Here is a 25,825-nt window from a genome sequence, read left to right on the forward strand (position 1 = left end):
TGTCGTCGTCCCAGCGACTCCTCCGTGTAACCGGCTCCGTCAGCTCGGAACGCCGCGACTAACGAGCCCTGAAAGCCGAGCACAACTTCTCCTAGAACGCCACGCTGATGTCTTCAGGCTTGTTTTCATTTAGTAGCCATGGGCAAGGCTCGTCTGTTCCTCTGATGTGAGACAGTAGGTAGAGGTAAAGGTATTTTTCCTGTTAGAGGTATATTTCTGCCTTTAAAATAATCAAACTCTTAATTGACGGCGAGACTTCCAAAGCACAGCCCCACTGATTCATGATGAGCAAGTTATTTGGGAAATGGGGTGATGTTGGAAGAGGACACAGATATTGTGCTGCCTCGCTGGCTAATCAACGACTGTGTCAGGCTCCAGTGTGCAAATTCACAGAGCAGCCATTGTGATTATGTGCCACATTTAACGGATTCACAGGCAGGATGCGAAAAAAAAAACAACAACCAAAGAGCGGAGCGGCAAAGAGCTGCTGTCTTCTTCACTTACAAGATATTTCCGACGTAGCAGAAGGCACGCTGTACATCAGTGGAGTCTGCCGTGGCATTATCCCCCCCACTTCCCCATCATTAGAGAGCGAAGCCTATGATTACTCCTCCCCCTGTTTGCTGCCAGGGTTTTAGTACCTCTTGACTCCCTCCTCCAAATGATCCTCACTATGTTGGCTCAGACCGTTGGACTGGGCGTCATGCTCCGGTTCTGTTTTGGAAACAGAATAGCAAGACGGTTGTGTAAACGTGCAACGTAAAGTTCAATGGTTATTTTATGGAGAATTATCACACATAGAGTAAAAAATATTTCAAGCATTTGTGTCTCGTAATTTTGAGGATTATGGCTTACAGGTAAAGAAATCCCAAAATTCAGTGTCTCAGGATGTTAGTGTCTTCAGGCTCTGAAAAGTAAGTCTGTTTCTAGGCACTCAATACTTAGTTAGGCCTTCTGTTGCATGAATTACTGCGTCAGTGCTCCATGGCATAGAGGCGATCAGCCTGCGGCGATGTAATGAAAGCCCAGATTGCTTTGATAGCTGCCTTCAGCTCATCTGCCTTGTTGGGTCTGGTGTCTCTCATCTTCCTCTTGACAACAGCCCTAAGATTTTCTATGAGTTAGGATCAGGAGAGGTAGCTGGCCAACTGAGAACAGGAACACAATGGTCTCTGAACCAGCTTTTGGTTCCTCTGGCAGTGTGGGCAGGTGGCCAGTCCTGCTGGAAAATAAAATGAACATCTCCATACAGCTTGTCTGCAGAGGGGAGCATAAAGTGCTCTAGAATTTCCTTCTAGATGGCTACATTGACTGTGGACTTCAGAAAACCCAGTGGATCTGAACCAGTAGATGACATGGCACCCCAAACCATCACTGACTGTGGATACCTCACACTGGACTCTCCACCCTTCCTCCAGAATTTGTGACCTTCATTTCTAAATAAAATGCAGAACTAACTTTCATCTGAACAGAGGATGACGGACCATTGAGCAACAGTTCAGTTCCTGTTCTATTTAGCCCAGGTAAGACGCTTGTAGCCCATGGAGGATTCATCTGTGTCGTAGCTCTTGAGGCTCCGACTCCAGCCTCAGTCCACTCTTAGTGAAGCTCCCCCAAATTCTTAAATGGATTCCACTTGAAAATCCTCTCAAGGCTGCAGTTCTCCCTGTTGCTGGTACACCTTTTACCTACCACACATCTTCCTTCCACTCAATTTTCTGTTAATATGCTTGCATACAGCATTCTATGAACAACCAGCTTCTTCAGCTATGACCCTTTGTGTCTTCCCCTCCTTGGGGAAATAGTTGATAACTGTCTCTGGACATCTGTCCAGTCAGCAGTGATGGTGTCACCTACTGACCCAGAGTCAGAGAACGTTTAAAGGCTCAGGAAACCTTTGCAGGTGTTTTGAGTTGATTAGCTAATAATGGTGTGACACCATGAGTTTCCAATTATGAACTTTTTCACATTATCCCGTTTTTCTGAGACACTGAATGTTGGGTTTTCATTACCTGTAAAAGAAACAGAGGCTCAGAATGTGTCATTCCGTGTGTAATGATTCTATATAATATATGGGTTTCCCTTTCAGAGATGACTGGCAAAAATATTCTACTTTTACGCGATATTGTAATTCTTGCAAATGTACCTGTGTGTGGGATATTGGCTTCTCTGGTACTGCTTTTTCTTTATTGTAAGTGAAATTCACCCCACTTTACTTTCATACCCCTTTCTAAAACGTAATACATCCAAGTCCACCTGGGTGTAATTTGTTGGTATTAATCCAGCTGCTCTATAAAGGCCTTAGAGGTGTTGATATGTGGAAACATGGTGGTGGCAGCTTCATGATGTGGGGACAGGGATGCTAGTGAGATCACGGGAAGACTCTAGGATGTTAAACAGGGTGCTCAAGAGCTTCTGATTGGCTGTTGGCCTCCATGAGCCGGCCCCCCGGGCTTCTGAAGAAAAGTAATTATTTCCTCCTTGCCAGGGTAACAGCTGGTTCTGAGAAAGAACGACTGTATTGGTGCCAGAGCCATAGCCATAGCTTGCAGCAGGAGAAATAGTATAGAAACTAATATAGTGGAAAGAGGCAACAGAAAGCTGGGGGAAAATTAAACCTTCTGGCAGGACAATGGCTAAATATACAGCCATAATGGAAGCGTTTGGATCCTGACCCTAATTGATGGCCCCGTGGTCCTGCACAACAACCTTAATCCTTCCCCTCTTGCTCGTCCCTGACAGAATCTTCTGTTTGCTGCTAGGTGAGCTGTAATGGAGCAAGGCCTTCCCGTGGATTCCTCCCACTGTGGATGCTCCGCAGAGAGAGAGCTGAAAGGCAGAGGCGACACGACTTTAACAGCTTCGCACAAACAGCTGAAAGCGGCTTATGGGATGTTTTAAGGAAGAGGAGAATGTACCGGTGGAGCAGTGATGGGGGTTTTGTGTCGCTCCTTTGGAGACGCTGGCAGTCGCTGTGGCTGCGGTTGTCGTTTCTACCTGTTCTGTTTGCTTTCCTGCCCTTTCCTCTAAAAGTTAAATGCGTTACGCTGGATAAGCCATCAGTGGGAAGGCGTTGTCGCTCTGTGATGTGAAAAATATTGTCCAACCCAATTGCTGAGTCACAATGCATTCACTATTTTGGGTGTTTATGCATGTGGCAAAAGGCATCTCTGCTGAAATGCCTTTAGGAACGTCAACAAAGCCCCGAGCCTGAGCATTTAGGTGTGACACTGCATACAAAAGTTTGGAATCAGGAAGTAATCGCCTCTAGGCCCATTGCCTGGATGTGGTGGGAGTCCAGCTAATTGTCATTAGACTCACTGGAAGTTGTCAGCATTGAACAGGGTGTCAAGCTCCCTCGTATCAACACAAAGCGTGACTCATTTGTCAGCTTCAGTTATGTTGCAACACTCCCCAGTTCACAGCTGAGGCATCAAGGCTCTGTCTTACTGACTTGTATTTAGTTTAGTGCATGATAGATAGATAGATTTTTATTTCAAATGTTTCAGAGTCCACAGCATCACAGATGCTCCACAACCAGGAACATTCCATTATTCAGTTTTTTTTCCCTCGCCTTTTGGTTACCCTTTAAAATTTCTGGCCAAAAAAATACATTAGATTAATATCAGAACCTGATAACCTGGGTAGATACAAATGCAGTTTTCCAATGTTGATATCATTTATTAAGAAAGAAATGTTATTCAAAACCAACCTGGCCTTATGTGAAAAGGCCATGTCCCAGCATGACCTTAAACAGATTTAATTAATTGGGCTTCAGACGTCCCGTCACTAGCTAATGGGTGTTTTGGGACGAGTGTCTAGGTCGCTGGGACGAAGAGGACGCCTGTGGAGAGGAAGGACAAACGCGGAGCCGCAGAGCTCCACAAATATTAGGAGGTCTACAAGACTCGGCTCAGGTGGCTTCGCTGAAGTTAAGCTAAAGTTAAAGGTGGCCCTCAAGATCGTGAACTTAAAAGGTCTCGGGGATGACTTGCCACATTTAAAACTGGAGATAGAACCAATGAGGAATCTTAGTCATCAGCATATCTGCAGACTGTATTATGTTATAGAGACGTCTATTTAGATCTTCATGGTGCTCGAGTACTGCCCTGGTGGGGAATTGTTTGATTACAGTATATCCTAGCCTAGGACCCACTTTCAGAGCCAGAGACCAGGGTGTTTTTCAGACAAATTGTGTCATGTTTTAGTGTTATACCGAAAGTATCTTATTTTATTTCCGTGTTCATCTTTCATGCTCACTTTGATAGAAATAAAAATATGTTCTGATCACCGAAAAAATAAATACAATAAATTTATTTATTTCGTGGTAGTGACTGTACCGTAATGCTCTCAATATTCATTGAACGGAGTGGTTTTGTTGCTTACCAAAGTTGTACTTCCACATTTTGACAGCTTTTTGACAGCTTCATTCATTCTGGGCCAGAAGATCTAGTTATAGAGATAACATCCTTAGAACTTACTCAGAAAATCTCAGTTTGCTCAAAGCATGGCCTCGTACAATTAAAGTTTTTACATAATATCCACTGCTTCAAACAAACTTTACTTCAAATCCATCAAGACAAGACCATTGTGGACCAAGGCCAGCATCCTTAGGCTGCATGTTCTGGACCTGTGCTAGATTGACCTAGCATAGGACAAAAAAAGGGAAATAAAAGTAAGTAAAAATCTTCTTGAAATGAGTGTATTTGTCCTTGATATAAGCAGTTAAATAAGATTATCTGCCAATGTAATAAGATTCTTGCAATTAAAATAGGAACAGTTCATCATCTTATTTCAGTGCAGTATATCAAATTATCTTATTTTACGGGGGTCAAGATATTCATTCCAATGGAAAATAAACTTATGTATCTGCTCAAATCAAGGCAAGGCAAACAGGCAGGAATCCAGAGGACAGAAATGGCAGGTAACAAGTAGGCAATCAAATAACGCTTGATGATTTACTCACACTGGGCTGCACAGTGGAGCAGTGGGTAGCACTGTTGCCTTGCAGCAAGAAGGTTCAGGGTTCAAATCCAACCCTGGCTCTTTCTGCATGGAGTTTGCATGTTCTCCCTGTGCATGCGTGGGTTCTCTCCGGGTACTCCGGCTGTTCAAAAACAGGACTGTTAGGTTAATTGGCTTCTCTAAATTGTGTGAGTGTGTGTGTGGATGGTTGTTTGTCCTGTCTGTCTCTGTGTTGCCCTGTGACAGACTGGCGACCTGTCCAGGGTGTACCCTGCCTCTTGCCCAGTGAACGCTGGAGATAGGCACCCCCATGAGGGATTAAGTAGGTCAGAAAATGGATGGATTTACTCACACTATGGTTTTCAACGAGATTGTTGTGAGAGGCTGGACTATCTAGGCATATCCACAGGTGCAACTCTTCAGAGTTAATGAGCTCAGTGCAGGTGTTGCTGTCTCAACAATTAGTGGAACTGACCACAGAACAGCAAAACTTGTTATCAGCTTCAGCTGTCACTTTGTTAATCTCGTATTAAATAATACTATGTATTTTTCAGTGATGTTATCAAGTTGTTTGCACCTGTGATACGTTTTGGTTGGTTTTGCTGTTCTTTTAATATCTCTCTCTGCAGGTGTAGAAGCAGACTCAGAGGATGTTATCTTGTACTCTCTTTTTCCCCTGTTCTATTCTTGTCACTTTTTCTGCCCTTTAACGTTTTGCCTCATCTTTTTCTTGTCCTTTACTTATCTTTTACCTTTCCATTTTTGTGTCGACTGAACTTGAAATAATCCCAAAATAATATCAAATAAAGTTTGTTTTTTTTGCATATGTCAAGTGGAGCATTATGGTGAAAGCAGTAATGCTCCACTTGTGAAAGTAAATCTGTTAGGCTCTCTTTGGCATTAAGACAGCAATTCTAAGTGCTACAAAGCCAGATAGGACACATTAAAAAAGGCAATTATTGGTATGTGCCCTCTTTTGGTTTATTTTGTTTTTGCCTTCCTTCCTGTATATAGTATATATATTTTTAGTGCACTTATTTCAGTAGCTTATTGTCATTAGTCTTCTGAAATGAGTGCTGCGGTAGTATTGATGCACACTTGCTGTACATTTATCAGTTATTTTTATTGTTGAAAAAGAGCAATGAAAATAGTTCAGAATCCACTTTATTTGCCAGGTGTGTGTACACATACTAGGAATTTTACTTTGGATTGTACCATGTTCATGATGTGCTTACTTACGATAAGACAATAATGCAGTAATAAAAATCCAACACAATTTGAATCATAGAGAACACATATGAATACACTATAAACAAGTGGACAGATTGAGACAATAATGCAGTGGTGCATTGAGCCTGTAAAAATTGTTTCCATTGTTGGTATTATTATGTACATGCCAGAGGTGGAAGTGATGCACAGGTGCACATACACATACAAAAATACATGTAAACAGTGAGAGGAGTCCAGAGAATAGGAAGGCTGGAATAAACGAGTATTATATATGGGGTTATGTACATAAAGCAGGTAGATTTGGTATACAGATATAATATGACAATATAAAGCATAAAAATGCATGGGACTGAAATGGAGAATAATGGATAGATAAGTAATAAATGGTAAATGTGGCAGTTACTGGGTTTTTGCACAGATTTATTGCACAGAGTTTTTTTGTTGTTGTCGTCACTCTCAGCTGCACTCTTCATTAGAGTGATGGCGTGTGTGAAAAAACCTTTCCTGAGTTTGTAGGTTTCGCTGTGCTCTGTAGCAGAGGGCAGACATCGGAACATGTTTTGGCCGTGGTGAAACAGATCTGCAGTGATGTTTCTTGCCCTTTTTCTGACTTTAGAAATGTACAGGTTCTGAATGGACAGCAAGTTGGCACTGATGATCTTTTCTGCACTCCTGACTATCACTTGCATCTGGCTCCTTTTTTTTTTTTTTTGGTGGTGGTGGTGGCAGATCCAAACCAGACAGTGATGAATGAACAGAGGACAGACTGGATGATGGCTGTGTAGAAGTGGATCAGCAGTTCCTTAAGCGAGTTGAGCTTCCTGAGCTGACGCAGTCCTGATAGCCGGTGCTAATAGTCTGGGTGCTGGATAAGAAGTTCCTGCTGACTCCTGTTAGTCAGGAAGTTTGTGATCCACTAAAAGGATGAGGCTGGCACAGACAGCTGGGTGAGTTTGGTGCTAAGGAATGTTCAGGATGATGGTGTTACACACAGGCTGGATCCTTGCATATGTCTGAAGGCCTCCTCTTTGGTCTAACTAAGCTGCCTGAGTTCCTCTGTGAACCAGGGTTTTTGGTTGTTGTATGTGCAGAAGGTCTTAGCCTGCACACACAAGTCCTCACTAAAACTGCTGTAAGATGTCCCGCTGTTAGTTCGTCCAGATCAGTGGCTGCAGCCTCAGAAACACTCCGGTCAGTACAGTCAAAGCAAGGCTGGAACTCCAGCTTTGACTCGCTGCTTCATCTTTTCGCACTCTTAGCGACAGGTATGGCAGATTTCTGCCTGTAGGTGGAGATCAGATCAACCAGACAGTGGTCAGAAAGTCCTGAGGCTGCACGGGGCATAGAGTTGTATGTTGGTGTTCGTGGTGTGACACTTAATATGCTGCCTATATGTTGGAAGCGCGTGGCTTAGGTTTGCTCATCAAAGTCCCCAAGAGAATTTTGGATGTTTTTTCTCCATGTTCTCCATGTTAGTTATCACACACATTCATACACCTATATGGCCAAGGCACATCAACATGTGACAAGGGAAGCTGGAATTTAACCCACAACCTTTTGATTGCAAGCCGACTTCTCAACCCATCACGCTAGGGTACTTCTTATGGCATTGGTTTCAGCGGGCTTGAGGTAGTCTCCTCATCTTTAACTATTCAAGTCAGATCTAACAGTTAAAACCGTCTAAAGAAAGTGAATTCCCATCTTATTGGTTTTATTTACTTGCTTTTAACTCCATACTTCTCAATCGTAGCTTTTTAACTTCATTAAGTATCAAAAGACGTCCTCTGGGCAATAACCCTTCCCTTTAAAAGCAGTAAGCACATTTAAAAGCTGCCTTAAAATTACTCTATGCCCCCAGGAGATGGTGGAGACCAAACGTTAGACTGACTTTGTTAAAGTGCTCGGAAAATGTACATGAATTTTTTAAACGCATTGATCCTGCGTTAAAAATAACAGCCTTAAAGGATGCAAGTACATAAGTCTAATGTGTAATTCTTTTAAAGCCAGGTATAGTGTTACAGTCTGAGGGGCAAAACGTTCCTAAGCTTTTGGAATTAGTTGGCAAGTTTGATCTGCGGAAGCGGTCTTCACTCTAGGCGGAAACAAAACTGCAGCCACTGGACAAATACAGGACTGTCTCAGAAAATTAGAATATTGTGATAAAGTTCTTTATTTTCTGTAATGCAATTAAAAAACATGAAATGTCATACATTCTGGATTCATTACAAATCAACTGAAATATCACAAGCCTTTTATTGTTTTAATATCGCTGATTATGGCGTACAGCTGAAGAAAACTCAAAAAAAAGTAAGCAAGTACAGAAAAAAACAGGAAGTGTGCACTATGGGACCATTGGATAAATTTGGACTCAGTAAAAAAAGCCTTGAATCAACATAATCCAGACCAAAGGTTCCCAAAGTCAGGGGTCATGACCTTTTTTGGGGGGGGGAGGGGTCGTGGGATGATTTGATGCTTATGTGATAAAAAGATTTTGTATTCTTTTATTTGTGAAAACTGTATTTGTGTACCTTGTAAAGTACAACTTTGTAAAGTACAACTTTACAAGGTACTCAACTTTTCTCATTTTAACACAGGGGGAAGGCTGCACTTTTTCGTAAGAGTTCTTAAAAATGCTACTTTGTTCTTGTAATTTTGCTACTTTATTCTCATAACCCACAAATAACCTCACAACCATTCAATCTGCGGGTATAACAAAGGTGGACGCTGAAATGTTGGACACAATTTGCATTTAAAGTAGGTTTTGCTGATCAGGAGTTTTTTTGTTTTTTCCATGATGATTTATTTACCCATTTACAATCGGAGAAGTTATTAGTTGCGGCGATGGTTGACGAATCGTTCGTTATGCAACAGAGATCCCTGAAAATGGACACTTCACTAAAGGGAAGGTGTACTCCTTCTTCGCCTTTTACCCAGAGAGATTTCTGTAATCGGTCTCCAGCCTGCGGATGACTAAGTAGAAGCTGTTAGATTCACTCCTGTCTCATAATTCCCCATGGTGATTATCTGGCCACATTAACTTGTCATGATGATTTAACACTTGACCTCCATCCTTCTTGTCCTCCTCCTGCTGCTTTGTAAGCCGCTCTTTTCATCTCTAACTACAAAAGGCAGCGAGACATCCGCCTGAGACGCGACGCCCTCTGTGAGAGGAGCCTCGTTTTAATCCGCTGCATAGGTTCCATTTTTCCCCCCCTTCTGTTAGCGTGCCTGCGTCACTGCAGTTCTCGCTAATCTGCTGGAAATTCTCACAGATGTGTTATGCCGCGGCGCCTCTCCGTACGCTTTATAAAGAACTTAGCCGCGAATCTCACGCGGCTCTGCGTCGTCACTTTCTGTGTCACTGAATTATTTTGCAGCACATCGGCACAGACGAGCTGCTCCCGCGTCTCGTTTCGGCTGCCGGGGCCGGAGCGCAGGGATGCTGCCAGGGCAGACAGATGGAGAGCGAAAGGAAGCCCTGATTAACTTACACGCCGAAGTCGCTGCTGGAGAGGGTCCTTTCCGGAGAGGCGATCCTTTCAGACACAATAACGGGCTGCAGGATAGAGCAAAGGAGATTGGCCATGTGTGGCCTAAATCGGATCATCGTAATGCAGTCTTAACATATTTACTACTGGTCTGAAATTTTACACATTGTGTCTCCTTAACAGAATCTCTGGTTTAGACGTGTTTTTACAGGGTTGGGGTTCAGATCAATCTCCCTCGTCTTCCAGCTTTTCCCTTCCAGGGGTCCCCACAGCCAGTCGCCCTGTCTCCATCTAACCCTACCTTCTGCATCTTCAGGTCTGGGGTCAGATCAAGCCTGCTGGGCAGTTTAGTGCGGGAAAGATCCTGGTATGAGTCCAGTTTGGAACGAGCTGCTTGTCTTCCAGTGCACTGCTCGCTCAGCAGTAAGCAGGAGCTGTTAATTATTAAGCGCGGCCCTTCTGAAAAACAGATCTTTCCATGTCTTCCGCATCCAGGTCAGGACGTTGGGCGAGGCTCGTGGGAAGACCAAACTAAACTTGTTAGGAAGACTTGAAATGGTCTGTAATTACTGTAACTGTCATCGTTTCAGGCCTGTTTCCAGACGGTTCTCCCTTTCCAAAGTGCTGGAAAGAATTGTTTTCACCCAACTTCAGACATTATTATACACAAATGCTAACAGCAAATAGTTTAAAGCTTGTTGGTACTGAATCAGCAACTTTGAGGATGTTTTAACAAGCTTTTATCAATGACAAACTCAAGGCATTCTGGATCTTATTGCAGCATTCTACACAGTGGGTGGCTGGGGGACATAAACTCATGGATGGCACTTATCTCTAAAAGCATATGAACAATAAACGGATATAATACTTTTTGGACCTAAAATCCATTATTCTTACAGTTTAGATCTTGAGTCTTAAAACTGCTAAAAACACCTTTGTTGGTAGAATCTTTCGTCAATCCTTTTTACTTTTGAAATCTTCGAAGCAAGTTTTTTATCTCATTCCTCTGAGTGATTCACGCCTCTATCTAATTAAGACTCAACTTTTGCTACCGTCTGTATTTTGGTGTCAGTCAGTCATTGTTCCCTTTTGCACCTGGTTCAAAACGTAACTTCTATAAGTTAATGTAACCATTAACATACCACGCCTGCTCTAGCTTCCTTCCATTGGATTCTATGTTTGAATAAATCTTAAGATAAGATTGCTGGTGTTTAGGTATTTAATGGGCTCAATTTGAAAAAAAAACAAACAAAAAAAAACAAAACTTTTATGGTTTTATTTATCTTTCATTTCATTTTCACCCGAGTATTTTTAATGAAACAGAATTTTGTGTACGCCACATGGGATGGAAACGAAGCTGCTGTGTTTGTCTCCTTCTGTAGGACTTTTTGTTCCTCCGTGGACCTCATCTGGCCTGACGGACCCACCAGCGCGTCACCATGAACTACCTTCGCCGGCGCCTGTCAGACAGCAGCTTCGTGGCCAACCTGCCCAACGGCTACATGATGGATCTGCAGAGGCCAACCCCGCCAGTATCATCCACTTCCTCCCCTGCCTCCCCGGCCACGGAGAGGCGTCAGCCCCCGAGCGTCCCGAGCCAGATTCCAGCTTCGGGTCCAGGCCCGGCCCAGGCCCCGGCCCCGGCCTCGGCCTCGGCAGCGGCCCCGGGGAGCTTTCTCAGCTCCTTCTCCAGCGTGGTAAAGAGCGCGCAGATGGCGCAGAACGTCGCAGCCGCTGCACACGCTAAATCAGCCGCAGCCACAGCAGCTGAAGGTGGTCCTGCGGGAGGCAGCCTGCCTGCCAAGCCTGTGATACGCAAGCCCAAGATCCTGCTGGTGATTGATGATCAGCACACTGACTGGTGAGTGTGGACGTTTATATTTGTTTCAAACATAGTGCATTCCGGATTGCTTTTAGTCTTTTGAAAGTGTGAGTCTCTATTAGCTTAAGTTATTGTGAAAAAGGCTAATGAACCTACTAGCAGAAACAAATGTCCAGCTCTAAGCTCTAAGCATATGGAAATCAACCATCTTTCAGGTAGAGGGCCACAGACAGTTGGTTTTTGGGGAGGTGCGTACTATAATATGTAGTCAGTCTGATACAGTCATGTCTGGTTCCTTACTATAAAAGTAAAAAGAACCATTAGCGTACCATAAAAAAAATACTAGCCTGCAATAAAGCAAACCACAATTTGGAAACTAAACCTCCAGTGCGAACTTGTTTAGGGCAAATTTAAAAGATGGAAATTACCATCTGGTTTTGCATAAACTTGTCGAAAACACATTTTCTGTCTTGCCACGTTTTAGAAATTTTAACAGAATTGTTGTGAGTTTTAAAAGAAAATACTCGCACTGTCAAACTCTAGAGGTTGGAAGAACGGGGCTTCGGCGCCGGATCTTATAAAGGATGACATTTAAGATACATCAGAAACATGCGTTAAACCCAAAATATCATTATAATTCTGTATGTACTTAAAAAGAAGCAGAAAACTAAGAAGCAAGGAAACTGAAACCCGAGGAGCATCAAGAATTATTCAGTTGATCATCAATCTCTTTATCTATGTACTGTGTCCCCACATAATTCGTAGGAATTCAGTGACTTAACAATCCTGAAGGAAAAAATGAGCAAGTGTATAAATAAATGAATTACATTTCTTTGTTGAAAAACAAACTGCTTAGCCATTCATAGATGGGACTGACTTGGCCTGCAGCTATTTGCATAACCTCGGTCTCGCTGTTGTTCAGAAAATATCCTGTAAAACCCATATGTGTGCTCCTTATAGCATCACTTCTCAAATAAGGCAAACTGGCCAATTAGATTCATCTGTCTAGTCTAAATCACCTAGCTGTTGTGTTTGATCAGACCACCTCTGTAAGCAGTCACACAAAACAACTGGTGCAAGTTTATTTCTTAATTAAGACATATTTCAACATTAGAAAGGTTTGTGTCTGAGAGGGAACCAAAAATGGTGTTATATAACTGGAATGCACATATTTATTTACTTTGCAAGACAACTATAAAGCCTGATTACTCAACAAAAAACCTTTTTACTCCAGTAGAAGATTAAAAAAATTGCAAAAAAAGGTAGTCTGTTTATACTAATAGGGTCAGATTCATCATTCCAGCTGGAATTCCAGTTTAAACAGACAGATATTTCTCAGCAGCTCTGGCCTTAATGCGACTCCCACCTTTTTTTTTTTTCCCTGGGGCGGCGCGCCCCAGGGACCCCAGACCCCCAGACCCACCCCGGCCCCACCCAGCGGCAGCACAGCTACCAGGTCAGTAACCCACGTCCGTCAACACGCAGCTCCCAAAGAGCGCCGCAAGCGGCTGCTGTAGGCCACCCGTAGGCCTCCCAAACTCCCCCCAGATGGGGGCAACAGACCCCGGAGCCGGATCCACCAGGCGCCCTACTCCAAGTGCCCCCAGGGCCCCAGGAACCCCTCCATCCAGCCACTGCGCCCTGCAGGAAGCAACCCACCGCCCCCTATTCCACTAAGTGATGGTGTTGATCAGAGGAGCCCAAAGAGACCAATCAGATGTGGAAGCAGATGCTGTCTCTAGATTAATATGATCCAACAAAAGATCTCTATACTGATTGATACTGAGATTTTGTTTACTTTTCCAATTCATGAGGATAGTTTTCTTTGCGATGCATAGGAAAAGGAGAGCTTTAAAGGACGTTTATAAGAGGTACTACGAACGAAACAGCAGCTTTCCTGACCGTCGCCATATTGGAATCCTAAACTTTTGTTTTTTTGTTTTTATTTTGGAATCCCAACTGGAAAGCTTTTTTTCAGGTTTACCCCATTCCCAGCTCCTATTTTGGTTTTCCGAGGCAAATGGAATGCAACATCTGCCTGGGAAAACTTCCAGACATAATGAAACATGAGAAAACAGTGAAAGAAACCAGAAGAATCAAATTTTCTGTACAAATGTGGTGTCATTTAATAGGAAACTGAAGTTTTGCAACAGTAGAAACATAAAATGCACGTTTGTGCCTGAATCGTTCATAGTTCCTATCATAAAGTTGTCTTAAGTTCTGTGTGAAAGGAGCAGAACATCATATTATTTTGAATGGGGCTTGCACGTCCTTGGTCGCAGCAAGCACGCCAAAGATCTCTGTGCTAAAATGAAATTGTCATGGTAACGAGAGGGAGGAAAGAACTTAGCTGTTTAGGTGACAGAAAGACGAATGAGGTTAAACGAGAAGGAATTGGTTCATCTTTCACTGGAAGCACGCGGCTGCTGGACGCTGCTCGGCTCCACACTGGGGAGTGATTTCCCCGCTGCTGGTTTGTCTAGCTTTTCCCAACTAAATCAATAAACCTCTCATGAATATTATGGGCTGTTGTGATGTCTTGTGTTTTCTGGGAGATTGACATCAGGATGCTTGCTATCAGCCATTTCCAGCCCTTTGAATTTATCTCCAGCGCCGGCAGGGATAATCGTGTCCAGAAGCGCCCTCTGTGGGGAGACCAGGTCAAGGTTAGAAATTGATCTCTGAATTAAAGCGCCTCCCCCACTCATGTATCAAAAAGAAAAAAATCAGTTGCTATGGGTCTTTCATCTGTCTTGGAGTTGGGTGGCCTCTTTTCTGTAAGCTGGCAGGCTGAGAGCCCTGATGGAGCCAATCCCTCTTTACACCCTAACGCTGCTGAAATGAGCCGTTAGGGGATCATCCTCCCTCCGAGGCTTCCGGGCCAGTTCAGCCTCTCCGAGCAAACCTGCCACGCTCCTTAAAGGAACAGTAGGAGTTTGCGTCAAACCCAGCAGCACAGACTGAGCTGCTTAGAAATGTTGTCAGTAGCTTCCATAAGTGTTTATGTTTTTGTAATACAGAGTCCATAAGGGCATTAATCTGTGTAAGCTAAAGTTTGTTATTAGTTTTTAGAATATTGTCCCAATTTGTAGTTTCTTGGTGCTTGTATAAATTTCCTATATATAAGGATACACCCAGAAATTGACTGGAATCAGAGGATTTTTACATGAAATTTTCCTGACACTCAATAATCCAGCCTTTATAATAATTAATGAACAACCCAGCAGTGCTTCCAGTACTGAGCCCCCCCAACCCCTCCTCAGACGTATTATGCAGAGATACTTCACTCCCCAATGTTTTCATGCCCAAATACTTTTTTCACACATGATGTTACGTATTAGGTGTTGTTCTTTTTTCACTCTCTCCCACACACACACATCTAATCCTAGTATAATTATGTAATCCTGAGTTTTTTTGTACACAGCAATTATTTCTCCATATTTATTGCGTGCTGTTTAAAACCATGTGCCTACACTCAGTTTTTTTAAAGTCTGGAAAGTGTTTAAAATTTCCAGGTTATTTGTGTCTTACACTTTGCTTACAACTGCGGCAGGAGCTTAATACCCTTGAAAGATATGCACATGCACAGCTTCTGGCATGTGCTGACGCTGTAACTCCAGGGTACTTCATTTGGCAATGTGGTTCAGCCTTAGTTTGTCAAATACAGAGACAAAAAATTAATAAGCATTATAGTATGGTTTATGGGTTAGGTTTTTACAATATTGTCAGCGTGTAAAAACACATCTTCAGAATCTCAGCCTAAAAATGGTGATCTGCACTGTGCAGTATATTTTCAGCGGTTATTGCTGGTTATTGCAACAATAAACTGCATAAAATACCAACAAAATTGCTCCCTCTGCCTTCACTTCCGTCGGCTCCTATGTCAGCCTAGAGTAGAAAAGACCCAGCCAATATGGCGGCAACACAGGATGCGCTCTATCATGTAATGAGGCATCTAGTATATTTAGTCTATAGGTAGGAGTGTGTGAACGCGGAGAGGCGGAAGGATATTTCAGCCAAGTACTGTGTCTGTAGCGCGGCAGTGAGAGCAGTGGTCTCTAACGTGTTCATCATCACTAGCTTTAGAGCCCAAATAAACGCATTCACTTTCAGAAATGAACACAAAAAACCGCAACCCGCGACTCACGAAATTTACAAGCTACTTTAGAAAAAAAGAAGCCCAATAATGATAAGTGGACATGGCAACACTGCCAACCAGAGCTTAACACTTACCAGCAGCCTGCACTAACAACAACCATCTTAATTATAGAATCCGTTTAGGTATCACTTTACAATAAGGCTCCCCTTATGGATGGCTAACAAATAGTTCATAGATATAGATATAGCTATATAGATATATTATTAACAGTTTATAACTCATTTGTAAGCGTTCCTTATGCATTAATTAAGGGCGAGCAAGAGACAAAACTGACCGGTTTGTGCTTACAAAGTAATAACTTAGTCTGAAATGATTAATACAAGCAACTCTAGATAAAATTTATAGCTGAACAGATTAGGCTCACTATTTGGCAAGAAAACTGGTTTTATCTGAATAGTAGTCTTTGGAGGGTATGACAGGACAAGATCTGAACCAGCATCCTTCAAACTCCAACATCCCTCCAGTTTACCTGGGAAATTGAAATTGTGAGAAGTCTTGTTAAAAAAAAAAAGGCTTTCATGATGTAAAAAAAGAAACCAAAATGAATCACGTTTCCCACCTTCAACGTGACAAATGGAGCTGTTATTATTCGCACCTGCCGTCACGAATCATGAATCTGAGCCACCTGAAACACATTATAGCGATCCTAATAGGATTTTCTTAATCTTTACTGATTTGCATCTTCTGGCACAAAGCATGGTTTGCAGAGAGCGAGCCAAGGATCAAATGTCTCATTTTAAAAATGGGGTTTGTCAGTAGAAGATACTAGAAAGTCTGCAGCATTGTGTATACAGCACAGCAAAGAAAAGATCCTCATCAGTTTATCAGGGGTCAAATAGATTATGTCCTTCACTTTTGGACCATTTCAGTACTGAAGTCCAAGCAGAGCAATTATGGCATGATTAATCTGCACTATTATTTTGGTTGTTTTGTTTTTCTCAAAGCAGTTTTAACACCAAGGAGCAGGTATCAGATCCTTTTGAGTGTAAAACTACTTTATTACTATTTTTAAAATTTTATTTCTAAAAGATTATCCTAGAGTAGAGAGTGAAAGCCTAATTGAACATAATTTCTGCCCAATTAAAGCAAAACTTTCAGAAGTTCTTACCTAGTTTATGACATCATCCTTAAATTATATAATTTAGTTTCATTGTGTTTTAGGAGGCTCTGTAAATAATATGTAAATTCCAATTAACATAATTGTGAAATTTTTCCAAGTCTGGCTCACATTAGACTTAATTGCGGCTTAATTGTTCCGTTTTTACCCGCACGGTGGCAGTGCAGTTCATTTAATGTCTCACAGGGAAACCCCTTCTCAGTTAAGAGTTTTGACCAGCAGAGGGCGACAAACGACAGCCGTTACATTACCAGCTCAGCTGCTGGTGAATCAGAAAGCTTGCTTTGCTGTCCCTATACATGTTTTGGTCCTTTAAAACTTTCTACCCACAGATGAAGCTTTATGAACACATGAAGTTTATTTTTTTCTTGGTGGAACTTATTTCGGCACTGGATGTTCCTTTATTTTAAATGTCCATGTATTTCTGGGCAGTTGTATAGTTAGATGGTTCCACAGTGCTAAATTGTCTTTATGAGGAGAAAGGGTCACCTTCTTTCAGCCAGCTGACTAGCAGTGGGCTGAGACAAAAAAAAAAAGAAGAAAAAAATTGTTTTCCTGAAATCTCATTGAAAGAACGTCAATCCATGGAGAAGGTATGAGAAGAGATTGTATCAGTTTGCAACAATTTACAATTTTTCTCATTTTCAATAATAATCTTTATTGCTTCTGCTCAGTTTTGTCCTGCTTCTAGTCTTGAGGTTTATTTGAGATAAATAATAGTAATAAAAATACTCAAACTGTATTCAACTTTTCCTAAAGTGGGATTCAACTTTATTAGAATAAAAATAATAATAATAAAATAATTTGATGTAATCTTAACATAATGTATTTTTGTTAATGTTATTTTTGTTGTCATCAGGTGTTTAGTCTTATATTTATTTTTTTTGCCTCTGTGCTCATTTTCACAAAACTCCCATAATTGTGACTTTTCTTTATTTTTGTTTGAATTTTATTTTTTCCTTATTTTTTTTTAATTGCCCCATTGGAATTGTCATTTTTTTCAAATGCAGGTCTCCCATATTTCTAGTGAATGTATTAGAAGTTCAGCAAAAAGGCTATTTGAAGATCAAAAGATCCCTTAGCATCCACTTATTACTTCTACTCATTTGCAAGACTTCACAAACCGATGTCAGCTGTGAACGAATCTGTGATCCTGTTGTTTTTAAGGAACCAAAAGCACCTGTCCTCACATTCTGTCCTCCAGTTTAGGAGCAGCTATAACTCTGATTTGACAGCAAACCGTTCCCGTTTTTCACACGTCATCTCCGAGGACCACGTGAAAGGCGCAGGTAGATAAAGAAGAGGCTTCTGAGCAGTTGCTGCTCAGCTCCTAGATTCAAGCAAAGCTTTGAAAACATGCCAGATTTGTGGCTGCTGCTTTGGCAGCGCCGCTGGTGTTGGTGGTGTAACGTGGTGTTCTTTGTTTACCATTAAAATAGCTGCTCTTCAGCTACTGCTGTGGACCTAAAATATTCGTAACAGCTTGGCGTACGACATGCTGCCTTCCCGTTTGAAAGATGCAATCTGGTTTTCTGAACTTACAAAGTTCAGATTAGATAATATTAGATAAATATAATTTGAGTACAGTAAACATGATGATCTGATGAATGAAAAAGCTGTCCAAAGCAACGTGATCGGGTGTGGGAAAAGTAATTGCACCTCCTGTTGAATCATGTTCTATTTTACCCTAATCTGACTACTGGCAGACCTGCAGCTTCAAGAAATCACTCTACTAGGACCTGTCTAATAAAATGCAGCAGACATAAAAATCTGAAAACAAGCACCAGATCATGCCCCACTGTAAAGAAATTCAAGAACAGACAACAAACAAAGTCCCTGTTGGTCTGGAAAGGGTTAAAAAGCCATTTGTTAATTTCTCCAGTGAACAACAAATGGCGAACACAGAAAATGAAACAGTGGTGAACCTTCCCAAAACTGGCCAGTAAACTAATATTACTCCACGAGTACATCAAAAATTCATTCTGGATGTCACAGAAGATGTCCTGAAGAACCCAAAACAACATGCAGGCCTCTCCTGTCTCAGTCATGGCCAGGGTTCATAATCTAGCAATAAGAACGAGACTGAGCAAGGGATTCATGGAAGAGCTTCCAGGCCAAAAACCACCTTTATACAAAAAGATTACAAGGGTAGATCTCGATGATCTCCAAGACTTTTAGAAAAAAATATTCTATGGACTGACAAAAAAACGTGAAAGTAGTTAAAAGGAACACAGCAGTTCCAGAAAAACAACATTTTTCCCACAGTTAAACATAGAGTCATGCTGCTGTTCTTCAGGAACTGGGACTCCTGCCCTGACCGATGAAGGCATCAGCATTGGACGTTAAACCCCATCACATTTGGGTTTTGCAACCTGATCCAGTAACTTTACCGTTGAATGGCTAAAAAAAAAAAAAAAAATTTTAAAGTGGCCTAGTCAAAGTATGAACTTAAATCAGATTGAGATTCTGTCATGACCTTGAATAAGCCAGTAATGTTTAAAAACCTTGTTGAACCCCTGAACTGTCTGAAACACCCTATACGTACTCATTTTCTTCTTGAACTTCATGACATAACTTCAAAAATAATTTTATTGATATTTTTCATACCACAAACCACCCCTCCCCCCAAAAAATAAACAACACACACACACACACACACACATGCACACACACATCGAAAACTAACAACTTTAAGTTTGCACCTCATTATTTTCTAAACATCCTTAAAAAGAGAGTTCATACTAAGCATTGAGCCATAATGCACACTAGCTAGACTAACACTACCTATTGTAATACTTAGCCTGACTAATTAGCCAGCTAATATAAACCTTTACTGATCTATCTGCACTAATAGACAGCCATCTGGTTAACGAATAGGCTTCTGGTGATTATTTTAGTTTCTGCACCATGTTAGTCACTGAACTAGACATTCCTGGGAATGAGAAAGCCCTTCAGAAGCACAAGAGTCTGCTTTAAGCCAGTAGATAATACCTTGGAACAGGGGGGAACACAGCATATGTCATAATTTGAGGTCATCTCTTGACCCACATGCAGAAAAAAACCCAAAATGAATTAAACAGATTGAAAAGAAATGATTCATTGAGGAGGTTCGACAACTGACAGCAGCTCCGGGGAATGGTCACTGGAAGGAGGAGATAGAGGTGAGTGGAGAGTGACGGTTTCTAGAGGAGATCTGACATTTTTGTGTAGTAGCTTGCTGTCAGAGTGAAACTAGAGTCCAGAGGAAGTTAGCAGAACTTGGAGCGACTGTCTGAGCTGGTGTGACATGTCATGGTTCGTTCGAGGGTGGACAGGCTTTTCAGAAAGAGGCGGGCTGAGGAGCTTTAACGCTGCCAGGATGGAACCAGTAAACCAGAGAGAGACCAGGAAGCCTTCCAAAAGATAGCCACTTAGGTTGATGCTCACGCGATTAATGACCGGCAGCCAGCTCCTTTTATTCTCCCCCTAAACGAGCCTGATGAGTTGCACGTGCGGGGTGCCAGCAGCAGCTCAACTCCACCCACCAACGGAACCTGAGAGCAGGGAGCAACAGACACCACAGCCCCAGATACCTGACAGCATCGCTTTATGGTCCATACAGATGGAGTAAACTAGTTCATCAGTCCAGAACTTTCTATAGAACGACCTTAAAAACGACTAAAAACCAGGAGTGGTTTTGACACTTGTTCTTTGTTAACGTTTGTGGACCGTGATGCTGGTAATTAATGTCTAATGGGTTAGAATTCAGTTTAGAATTTAGCGTGTATTTTTTTCTTAGGAACCTCTATAGCCAAGTCTATTTTTTTAGGTCCCAGTCCTTTGCTGCGATACCACCATACAGTAAAGGTTGCTCATCGGTTTTTCCAGGTTCTTCTAAAAAGTTGTGGCTCTGCGGGCATTTGTCCATCTGTCCTTCGCTCCCTGAGGCCGAGTTTCCTCCTGGTCATTCCACCGCAGAGTCTGGGGTCTCTGGGGAAACCCTGCTCTGTCCTGACAGCCTTGGCTTCCAGCAATGACTGATGCACAATAGCAGTACAGAGCATTGAGAGCATCACCGCAACCACCGACAATTCCTCCTTTGCTCTGGCCATGTCTCCCTCTCTCCATCTCTTTAAGGCCGGCATGCAGACCGATTGGCCAAGTATCTGTCAGTCTGTTTGCACTGTGTTCAGAATTATATGAGCACCTGATTGCTTAATTCAGTCCCGCTGTGGTAAAGTGTTTACTTCTTCTTTGTATACAGCAGGACGGTATGAGAACCTCTGCTTACCCTGAGCTATATGAAGAGGGGTTTGACTTTATGTCTACAGAAGAAGCAAAGAGCCCACACACCAGCAAGAAGAAGCAGGGAATTCTCTAGAGGGGTTTGTTAATATGTGCTGTGCCTCAGGAAGAGGGCAAAAGTTCACAATCTGCAGCAGAAGCATTAACAGGCCAACAGCTCCCACTAGGACTATTTCTGAGAAGTGCCTAAAAGGTAAAGAAATTTATGAGGAAAGATTGGGAAAGCTTAAATCCAGTTTCTTTCTGGCATTATTGTCTGGCACAATATTGGTAATCAGAGGTCAAAGACTAGTTCTGAAATGATCTAGTCAAAGTGTGATCTGACCAGACAAAAATGAATTGAAATTCATTGATAACCAATATATTTGGTAATCATGGGTATTCCTTATGTTTAGGCTTCTGGAACTGCTTCATCCTTTAAAGCAGCTCCGGTGCTTGTCCAGAACTGGTGCAAAAGCTGGGTGTTTACTGGTTCTTCGGAAAAACCATTGTTGTTGATAACCATTTTTTTTCCTTTAGTGCATCACTAAAACTCTACCCTAACCCTAACTGCCTGTGAATGTTTGATCCACTGATTTCTGAAACACCATTAAAGATTCCACAGCAGGGTGACGGTACGCCAATTTATTAGATGCAGCTATTCAGTTACATGTAAACACAAAAATGAATGAGCCAATCACATGACAGCTATCAGAGGCAATGAAGATGACTCTTATGTTCAAAGCTGGCATCGGAAGGCAACAGTAGCTAAAAATAATTTCTAATTTCAACCAGGATATGCAGGTTACCATCTCTGAATGTATAACATATCAAACCTGGGAGAAAATGAGCTAAGGCATCAGAAAACCACGCCAGGTGGCACGCCCTTTAGCCAAGAGCAGAACACTGAGGCCACATTTCATAGAACCTCCATAGCATTAGACCACAATAGCCTGGAAAAAAGTTCATTGGACTGATTAATCATAACTCTATTTACAATGCATAATCTGCATGAAGGTATCAATCTACCCGACTTGTACTGACAGTTCAGGCTCCTGGGTTCCATGCAATGGTTTGGGAGACATTTTCTCGACACACTTTAGGCGTTGTAGTACAAACTGAGCATTGGTAAAACAGCACAGCCTACCTATGTGTTATTGCTGACCATGCTCATCCTTTTATAACCACATGGTCTGATAGCTACGTTTAGCTAATAACTACTTAAAGGTATTCTATGCAACCGGGGTAGATTTTCCAGCGAGGCTCCCCCCAGAGGGCGAAAGTAAAAGTGCACTGTCGTAAAGATGCTCAGCTGTTCTGGTTTCTCCGTGAAGTCAGGCGCGGTTGTTTTGAGCTTAGCAGACAGGCGAACTCAACGAAAAGTGGAAGAAACGGCAGTACAAACAATGACTAACACAGTGAAGGTATGAACATCAAGCTTCCCGCAGCGCTATCTTGGCGAGGCGGCCGCCGCCCGCCTTGCCAACATTCAAAAAAATAAAAAAAATAAAAAAAATAAAATAAAATAATAATAAAAAAACTCGATATTCTTGCATGTTTATTTGACGCTAACACACGGTTCTTTGTTGTTGCTTTTGCGCGTGCATGTAATGTCTATGATAGTGAATGGAAGGGCAAAAACACATGGAGTTCTCGCCGTAAAGCAAGACCGACTCTCGCGGTCTTGCACGAGACTTCTGAGCCTGTGTGTGCGGGCCGAGGGCTCTTGCAAGTGCGGTATTTCCCCCACAGACCACCAGGGCGGCCGAGAAAACCTTTGTTCGACCTTAAATGACTCATTTAATCATCCAAAACGGTATGGAACACATTAATTAACTGAAAAATGTTGCATAGTATGCCTTAAAAGGACAGGGACTTTTTTGTGTCAGTAGGAAACTGTACATCAGAGATGACAAAAATCACATTTGGGGTTCCCCAAGGGTCCATCCTTTTATGGCCACACCCTCTGATAGCTACGTTTAGCAGGATTCTGTACCATGCCAAAAAGTTTAAATCATCCCAGTCTGTCCTTCAACAGTCTGCACCATTACCAGATTTAAGTCCAACAGAGCAGCCTTGGGACGTGGTGAAATGGGAGATTCACATCATGGGCGTGCAGCAGACAAAACTGCATGCTAACACATCATCTTTGAAGATACTTGAAAGAGTGTGTCTCAGACAAATAACATTGAAAGTCACTGGTTTAATGATTCTTTATGTGCACCTTGAAAGTTGACTCTTTTAAACCACGTCACAGTTTGTATCTTAGGGAACTGAAAGAACTATCATTGAGTCAACAGTTTAGATCATGTGTTGTAATAGTAATTGCTACGTGTGTGGTATTTTGGACTATTAGGTCACAAACAGTGGATTCTGGGCTGTGGAAATAAGTCATGGTCCCCTGTGTTCTGCTGCGCTAAAAATATACATATATTTATTTTGTGGCTTTTTGGCCGTGCTGTTTTTCTTGGCTGATACTCTATGTTTGAGTCACCGAAGGATAACTCATCTGGGCTTGGTGTTTCCTCCTATCTTAGTCCCTGGACGTACTGAGCCCATCTGGATCTCCTCTGCACATCTTTGGTTGTACGGCACATTGTGTTCAGTATTACGCTCATCCTATCGGAGGGCTTGGATAAATAGAGGAACTGTTGGAAAAAACTATTGGATTACAGACAAACAAGCTAAATCCCTCTAACCTACCGTAGCTCACTAGTTAAAAGTATTGTGTGCTTATACTATTAATGTCTAGATCAGGGTTGGGCGATTATTTTTTTCCATGGGGCCACATGAGAGACAGAAAATGTTGTGGAGGGCCGGACCAAAAGACTGAACTCAATCCTGCATAATATTAATTGTATTTCTTTATAAAAAGCAGTAAATAGCATTGTTTTGACAAGCTAGTAATTGTATATGTTAAAATTAAGCAATGAAAAGCAAAGTTGCCTCACAAAAAATGCAATTTATTCAGTCAAATTAACAAAATGTGGATGTTTTATACCATTCGTGACTTATATTAGTGAACATTGTCAGTCACATTCACTCCAAAACACATTCAAGGTCCAAATACTGTTGATAAAGTGGTTCTTAACAGACTAAAGACACCACAATATTGTCTTTGTACTCCAAACAAGATGCATCATATTAAACTGGTTTTGAGGAAAAAGGCTTCCAAAGAAGCTTTTGCTTACATGTCTTTGTAGTCCAACCACCTTATTTGGTATTTTCTAAGTTATTACTTTTTTTGTTTTGGTTCAGTGAGAGAAATCTAGTCTCTCCTGGGCTTTAACACGTGCATCAAAGTCGAGTTTAATGTCTTCAAATCGCCTTGAAAACTCACTATGCAATGCTCCTAACATAGATGAGTACCTGCGAAGGCAATCAGCTGACTGTGTGACTTCTTTCTGGGTTTGCATGTGAGTGAGAATGTTGCTCTCCAGTTGGCTTGAAAGAAGCTGCATCTTTCTCACGAAAGCCTTCACCAGGCTGTGCATTTCATGAACAAAAAGGCCCTTGCCGTGCAGTTTGGTGTTCAGTTCGTTCATCAGTGCAGTCATATCCACAGCAAATGCAAAATCAGACATCCAGTCCTCATCTGAGAGCTCTGGGATGTCTTTACCTTTCTTCTCACAAAAAATCTGACGTTATCCCACGGGCAAATATGAGTAACTGCGCTGTGTCTCAGACATAACAGCTCTCGTCCAAAGCCAAGGAGAAGCTCTAGATTCCCCACAATATGCTCAATCCTTCTGGTCACGGTTCGCCTGGACAACAGGACTCGCTCAAATGCTTCTTTTGTTTTCAGAGCATATTAGTGAGCAGAGTCCACCAAGCACTCTTTGACAAACTCCCCCTCCGAGAACGTCTTACTGTTTTTAGCGATTTTGTGGGATATTACAAAGCTGGTCTTGGTTGCTGCATCCCTAGACGTGTAAAGGTTGGTAAAAAAAAAGCCTTGCTGCTTTTGCAGCTTAGCAAACAAAGCTTCCGATGTCCGCGCCTTTTCAGCATCATTCAAGTTTCTGTATTTGTCGGCGTGTTTCGTCTCGTAATGCCGATTCAAATTGTAGTCCTTAAGCACGGCGATCTGCTCCCCGCAAACTAAACACACAGCTTTACCTCTGACTAGTTAGTTACTTAGTTGTCCAATTTTTGTTGAAAACTCTGTATTCGGCATCTAGCGTTCTTTTTTTTTAACACAAACAGTCATTTTTTGCTTACTTCTGTAAGCACAGAAGTGTAGCAGCTCATTTCTGACCTAATCTGAATTTAACTGATGTTCACTGGATGACTCTTAGATTTGCATTAAGGAGGATAAAACAGGCCTCTAACTAAAAAACTGTTTATGGGGTTTCTAGCTAACCCCAACGCATGATGACTATTACTGCAACTGTGGAGGTCAAGACTGCTATTTTTCAAGAGGAACACTGCTGCTATCTCATAGAAGAAGTGGTTATTTTTCCAAATCTAAAGCATTGAGAGATTTTAGGTTGGGTCCAAAAGGAATGTGAGATAATGAGAGCAAGAAAACCCTAAATGACAACTGGCTTTGTCTAAAAGTATGAATCATACATTTCTCTACAAAAACAGCCTACATGTTCTCATGTTAAAAGTTTATATTGAGGGTGTTGGCCTGATGGAGATTGTGAGAGCTGCTAAATGTGTTGATTGGAGCATATGTGGAATCTTTGCTCATTGATCTCTCAGAGTGACAACATGTTTTGCAATATCTGGAACTTCCAACTATCTATTCTTCATGAGTGAGCTTTAAAGTCTTTGCT

At 41.9% G+C, this 25,825-nt stretch overlaps 1 protein-coding gene across 1 annotated transcript in view; it reads left to right on the forward strand.

Annotated features, from left to right (window-relative positions):
- LOC105929825 (synapsin-3) overlaps positions 1-25,825 on the forward strand; it is a 172,494-nt gene that overhangs the window by 9,796 nt on the left and 136,873 nt on the right. Inside the window, exon 2 of the mRNA XM_012867739.3 lies at positions 11,066-11,544. Within this exon, the coding sequence (XP_012723193.2) occupies positions 11,123-11,544 (422 nt within the window). The 5' untranslated portion in view covers positions 11,066-11,122. The remainder of the gene's footprint in view (positions 1-11,065; positions 11,545-25,825) is intronic.

Source organism: Fundulus heteroclitus, chromosome 17, assembly GCF_011125445.2.
Source record: "Fundulus heteroclitus isolate FHET01 chromosome 17, MU-UCD_Fhet_4.1, whole genome shotgun sequence".
Classification (NCBI taxonomy): domain Eukaryota; kingdom Metazoa; phylum Chordata; class Actinopteri; order Cyprinodontiformes; family Fundulidae; genus Fundulus; species Fundulus heteroclitus.